Below are 5,994 nucleotides of genomic sequence, written 5' to 3'. Positions count from 1 at the left end.
CTTACCGGCGTCGTAGATGACTAAAAAGAAGGCTTATTGGCTTGTATTTGATGTAAAGATTGCGTCAAAGCTTCCATCTAACGCAGTGCCTCATTTTCATAACCACGCAACTAAAGCACCCAAATCGGACTCCAAAAGTCCATTTGAGAGGAGGGAGAGGAGTTTAGAAAACCAAAACAGACTCATTTTTACTCTTGTTTGTTTCATGGTGAAAGTATTTTTCAAAACTTACTTAATGTGCAAGAAGTTCAAAGACCAAGGCGACTTTCCACTATCTCAGCCAAGATTCTTTGCACAATGAACATTCGAGGAGCTCTTTACACCTTCACCTTTGACCTTGATTCCGACCGAAAAGTTGTCGACGCAAGATGTTGATGTGTGGCCGGTATTTGTGGACAGTGCAGCCTTATATTTTTTTGTCCATCATGAACGTCCAGAAGGAAAAACTAATCAAAGCCAAGTTTGGAAGCGTCCTTCAGATCTTCTTCAAGCAAAATATCCCAAGGGAGAATCGATCCAGCAGCTCTTGGGACGTCCAGAAGAACAAAAAATGGCTTTCTTGAAAGAGTCGCAGAATCTTGACAAAATGAAAATTATCGCCGAACAGCTCCGTAAATTCGGATTAGAAAAGTCGTCCGTTTTCAAGAGCCTTACAATTAAAAAGCTTGTTGTTCCGACTCAGGCTAAACTTGAATTACATCAGCGAATTGCGACCCTGTTTGAAAACCCGTTGATTGTTCCAGAGACTCACTTGGACAGATCCATGGACTTGGACAATGACCAAGAGCTAGCCTTTTGCAATACTCATGTCGCTTGCGATCCTGTGAAGGCCTGCAACATTTGTCGTGATACTCTTGGTCAACCACACAATCCGGAACGGTTCTTGCAACTGAAGTTTCGAATATCAGCATCTCAAGCTCGATTGGTTGCTGTCCGGATCGTCACTTTTTTCATTTTGGACGAAATGCACTGAGCAAATCCTAGCATCTATAGAAACGAATAGACGTTTAGACTCCTAAACTATTCCTTTTCTCTTACCTGGTCCCGGTGACCATTTACTGGAACAACGGTCATCTTGCTCACGTTTCACGGCCTGAATCCAAAGCTGTCTTCTGGCTTTATTTGCAGGAAATCAATGAAACTTGATTCCTTGAGCTGAATATTTTTTCATAAAATTTTGACATACGACGACACAACAAAAATGCCCTCCAACCATTCTCTTGTCTAATTTCAATTTTCAATGGAAAAGACGAGATGGAATCCTTTCTTTCAAAGAGAAGCTTTTCGGTTGTTGTTTCTTGATGCTTTCTTCGCGCCCTCCCAATGCACTGCCTGTGATTGTTTACATTTTGAACTGAGAAACAGTCTTCACGATCCTTAGTTTTCACCGGGGTTTCATTCTTCTCTTGAAAGGATTCATTTTGAAGATAAATATGGTTTTGTTTTCCATCCCATGTGAGCAATGTTTGTTTTGTTTATGTTTCGTCGCCCTCCCAAAACAAAACGAAACTTGACAGGTTTCGTAAGTGAAAAATGATCTATTCCGACTTAACAGTCCCTATAGACCAACATAACACCAACATTGAACACACTCAACCTCTCAAAACAAATCAACGCTCATTTCTCCTAACCAAGAGTTTTGGGCTGATTGTATCTGTCCCAAAATCAACTCTCTTCACGTCGATCATGATCGGAGCCTCTGGAAACCCAGTCAATTAACCGTCATACAGCCAATCCTGAGCAAGGTGCTGTTGTCCATGTAAGAAATAGAGGGCCCTGTGAGCTGTGAGGATGCATTCCCAAGTCGCATCCCCGCAGAGCATTGCCTCCCGGATAAAGAGCGTGCATGCCAAACTGCGGCAAGATTGTCACGGTTCGAATCAGGAGCAAGCCCGAGAAATCTGGGCGTGCCATACGCGTGACCAGTCACTCCTATCCCATTACGCCTCCGATATGTACACATTAGCCACTGAGTACTGGCCCCAAGAGGACGCCCAAGTCTCACGCAACACCTGGATTCATGCCCAAGTTCAGCAATATTTTCAAGGCGGTCTGGAACAAAAAGTCTGGCAAAGAATCCGGAAAAAAGTCCCTTCGACCGCTTCTGATCCCCCCGATCCGGTGCTAGGCCCCTTGAAAGGGCCCCAGGTGCTGGATGTGGGTTCATGTTACAACCCATTATCGCTGTTAGCCCCGGATTGGTCCATTTGCGCCATTGACTTGGCTCCCACCCCTCAAACGGGTGTATACACTTGTGATTTCCTGGCGGTTGACTTGGTCCCGTCCCTTAAAGGGGAAGGTCTTCAGTTAGATAAGGCCCAAGTGACGGCCTTACCTTTGGACTACTTTGAGGTGGTGGTTTTTAGTTTACTCCTCGAATACCTACCCACGCCTCTGCTTCGTTACGAGGCGTGTCAAAGGGCTTACGATGTGTTACGGCCGGGGGGAATCTTGGTCATTGTGACCCCGGATTCGTCCCATCAAGCCAAGAATTTTTCGCTCATCCGATCTTGGCGGATCGCTTTGTGCGGTCTCGGATTCACACGAGTGACTTATGAAAAACTCCCGCATTTAACGGGATTAACCTTCCTCAAGTTGGGATCGCCCGACTTTCAATCCCTCTGCCAAGATGAGGCCCGAAGAGAAGCCCAAAAGCTGGCTCTGGACTTGGAGGCGATCCATCCCAAGTTGGATCTTATGGTTATTCCTCAAGATCGAACGATATTGTCCATGCAAAATGAAGACAATGAAGTTCAGGTTGAAACTCGGAACGAAGACGAATTGGCCGCGTTGTTCAGCCATTTGCCGGATGACGTGTGATTTTAAATACACTCCCAATACGAAAAAGCTAGTACGAATACTATTGAGAATTCATTGACTCATTCCTACTGATTTTCAGCGGACCCAAATGGCTTCATGAGTAAGCGGTGGTGGATCTTAAAAGAAGGATTGTGGACGCAAGTCTTGAGAAGAAGCCAATTCACGAATTCTCAACTACCCAAATCTTCGGCAGTGCTTGCCCAACAATTGCGATCGAGAAACTTTCCTCATTGGACGGCTTGGTAAGACGCAAATGACTCGACTAAGACATCTGAGTAATGCTGTTCATTCCAAAGGTACGTTCCATATTGCCTGGTGAAGAACGACTTGTGGGGCCAATCTCATTTTAATTTTCAAGTGGACGGTCGGAATTACCACGTGCTCAGAACGGGAGCTTTTCCTTTTATTAAATTCCATTGTTCCCTCAGACCCATTCAAGATTTGACAGCCGAGGATTATTTCTACCGAACATTGAAGGTTTTGAACCTTGGCAAGTCAAGGAATGAAAGGATCTATACCTAAGATTGTCTTTATTGAGTCGAAAGTATTGTCTGCCCATACAGGAATTCCCACCCTTGCTTACGGATTGGCAGGTCTGATTTACGCCAGGCACGAAGAAGTCGTCGAATTGTCCTGTGGGAGGCAAGTTATTGTGTACTTTTGGTACAAAGAAACGAAAAACGCCCAATTCTAAGGCTCTCAATATGAGTCTTCCAACTTTCAAGTAAGAAGTTTGCTTGCCACTTCTTTGTCTTTTTCTAAGTACATGCCGTATTCTTTATGCACTAACTTTCAAGATAGACACCTTGTTATGTTACAAAAAAGCTAGCAAATATGAGAAGGAACAAACGCCTCATAAGTGATTATCAGTTCCTTTCAGTTCTAGTGCCTTTTACATCAAATGTTTTTTTTTTGTTTTTTTTCCAGTAAAAGTATTAACTTTATATTGCCTTTTAGAAGCCATTTAATGATCAGTACTTGCATTATCAGAGTACCATAAACAAAAAGAGCGAAAGAGAATGAAGACAAAGTATGAGAATGTACCCACTTGATGTAAGTCCTTCTAAATCCATCATTTTTAAGGGTTTCCTTGATATTTTTGGTGGGACATAGATTGCAAAAACCCAAGGTGAAAGGGGCAGCAATCAAAATCTGAAACTAAAATTTTATTTTGTGTGAACCCTTGGCTGTTAAAGGAAAGCATCTTCTTGTTAAAATACTAAATTCTCCTATCTGTTGAGGAGAATTTTTGTGTCCCCTATCGTCATATTGAGGACTGCGTAAATGGGATTTATAGTTCGTTAACTGAAATCATATTTGAGTGGAAAAATGGCCTGGAGATTTAAAAGAAGTACATTCTCATCCAGTGTAAGACAGATGCAAAGTTTGCAATGTAATTTTATCAAGTGAGAACCAATACGTATGGTCCCTTTGTTGTTATAGATGCATTGAAGGATAATCAGAATCCAAAAAGCTAATGTAAGTATTTCCAACAAAAATGCAAACTTATGACGCACGTTTTTAGTATGATTATTGAATATTGAAAGGACTTAAAATTGGTCAAACGTTCAAATGCAATTTTCAGATCGATCATAAATTTAAGGGCTGCTCTCATCCTTCATTTTTTTTTAATTCCAACTTTAATTCATTGATGCTTCAAATATTAAATTAGGGTAAAGACAAATAATACCTTGTATTCAGTTTGCTCTGGTGATTACTGGTACGTTCCTTGAATTTTCTTTAGAGAAAGTTTGAATCAACCAAACAAAATTTGCACATTTTCTTTTCTGCGTCAAGTAAAAAAAAAATCGTAATAAATGCGGCCAATTAAGATTGAAAAAGACAGCAATAGTTGTTAAGTTGTAAGTAGTAATCACAGGGTGTTGACACGTCACAGTTATGTTTGAAAAAGATATCTAAGACAATCACGGCCAATTTCATTGTCAATAGGTTGATAATGCCTCAGCGGCAATTGATCCGAACTCTGGTCCAGACAACCCGGAGACATTTATCCACGAGTTGGACCTTGTACTACGATGACAAAAATGTGGAAAGAGGCTTGATCAAGGATCATCAGACTGAAATGTCCACCAAAGACTTTTTCGCTCAAGTAGAGAACAAAAACAAAGAGAACTTCAAAAATGCCCTCGATCTTTACAAAATGGGCAGTACCAAAAGACGTGGAAGCATGGAATTTATCAAGGCTGCTCTCACCCAAATGAAGGCATATGGAGTCCATCGCGATCTTGAGACTTACCGAGCTCTTTTGGACGTAATGCCAAAAGGCAAATACATCGCTAGGAATAAGATTCAAGCTGAATACTCTCATTATCCGAAGCAACAAGACTGTGGGTTGGATGTGCTGATTCAAATGGGACGGAATCAGGTGCAGCCCGATTACGGTGAGTCTTAAGGCTGCATGGGTAGAGTACATAATTCAAGATTGATTCTTTTTCATTTTCTGTGATTTTGAAATTTTGTAGAGTTCTGTCACCTCATTTTGAACATATTTGGTCAAAAATCCAAGCCATATCGTCTGGCGTGCCGTATGATGTTTTGGATGCCCAAGTTGAAGAATTTGTCTCCATATCCACTTCCATTCGATTTGCCCAAGGATTCATTGGAGTTGGCCAAGCTAGCCATCAAACAGATCACCACGCCAGATATTCATACAGAGGTCAAGGTTTACCAAGCCGAGGGATTGGAAGAATCCATCGATAAAACCTGGATCGTCTCAGGTAGGAGGCAATGTCTACAGACTTCAAGGTTACTTAAGACTAGTGTTTCTTAAAGTTAGGATCGTAGGGCTAAAGTTCATTTTCGATCTTCAACCCTCTTAAACTAAGTGCAATCCGCATTGGAAAGTTTGATTGCAGAAAACTTTCGAAGTACGGATAATCGCATAACGAATTACAACGAGGATATTGTTCTTAGTTGCCAAGTTAACCAGTCCAAATTTCAATTAGGGCATAGAAAAATCGTGAAAGCAAAAAAGTCAGTCAAGCATTACGTTTCAAAGCATGCCAAAAAATTGATCGAGTTCTTACGTGACTTTTGATTCACGGCTGAGTATGAGTGGAACATGACCTATGCTCATTTTAAAACCCGCCGATGGAGGTCCGTCACAAATACCTTGAAAATGATAAAAGGCAAATTTGTCGGAAAGGTATTGCC

General features: G+C 41.6%; 2 protein-coding genes across 2 annotated transcripts in view; both read left to right on the top strand.

The window, feature by feature from the left end:
• The first annotated feature begins 1,188 nt into the window (after window positions 1-1,188).
• LOC131878776 (evolutionarily conserved signaling intermediate in Toll pathway, mitochondrial-like) overlaps window positions 1,189-5,994 on the top strand; it is a 6,198-nt gene continuing 1,392 nt past the window's right edge. The window contains exons 1-6 of the mRNA XM_059224895.1: window positions 1,189-1,759; window positions 2,900-3,062; window positions 3,117-3,310; window positions 3,384-3,462; window positions 4,771-5,222; window positions 5,304-5,558. Coding sequence (XP_059080878.1) covers window positions 2,917-3,062; window positions 3,117-3,310; window positions 3,384-3,462; window positions 4,771-5,222; window positions 5,304-5,558 — 1,126 coding nt within the window. The 5' untranslated portion in view covers window positions 1,189-1,759; window positions 2,900-2,916. The remainder of the gene's footprint in view (window positions 1,760-2,899; window positions 3,063-3,116; window positions 3,311-3,383; window positions 3,463-4,770; window positions 5,223-5,303; window positions 5,559-5,994) is intronic.
• On the top strand, window positions 1,753-2,899 carry LOC131878777 (S-adenosylmethionine sensor upstream of mTORC1-like). Its single transcript, XM_059224896.1, has one exon. It carries the CDS (start codon window positions 1,792-1,794, stop codon window positions 2,818-2,820), a length of 1,029 nt encoding a protein of 342 aa, XP_059080879.1. The 5' UTR covers window positions 1,753-1,791; the 3' UTR covers window positions 2,821-2,899.

The sequence above is a fragment of the Tigriopus californicus genome, chromosome 4, assembly GCF_007210705.1.
Source record: "Tigriopus californicus strain San Diego chromosome 4, Tcal_SD_v2.1, whole genome shotgun sequence".
In the NCBI taxonomy this organism is placed as follows: Eukaryota; Metazoa; Arthropoda; class Copepoda; order Harpacticoida; family Harpacticidae; genus Tigriopus; species Tigriopus californicus.
This window is presented reverse-complemented; position numbering and strand designations above follow the sequence as displayed.

Coding starts and splice junctions, on each gene's coding strand:
- LOC131878777 (XM_059224896.1), top strand. CDS start 1,792: ATGCATTCCCAAGTCGCATCCCCGCAGAGCATTGCCTCCCGGATAAAG.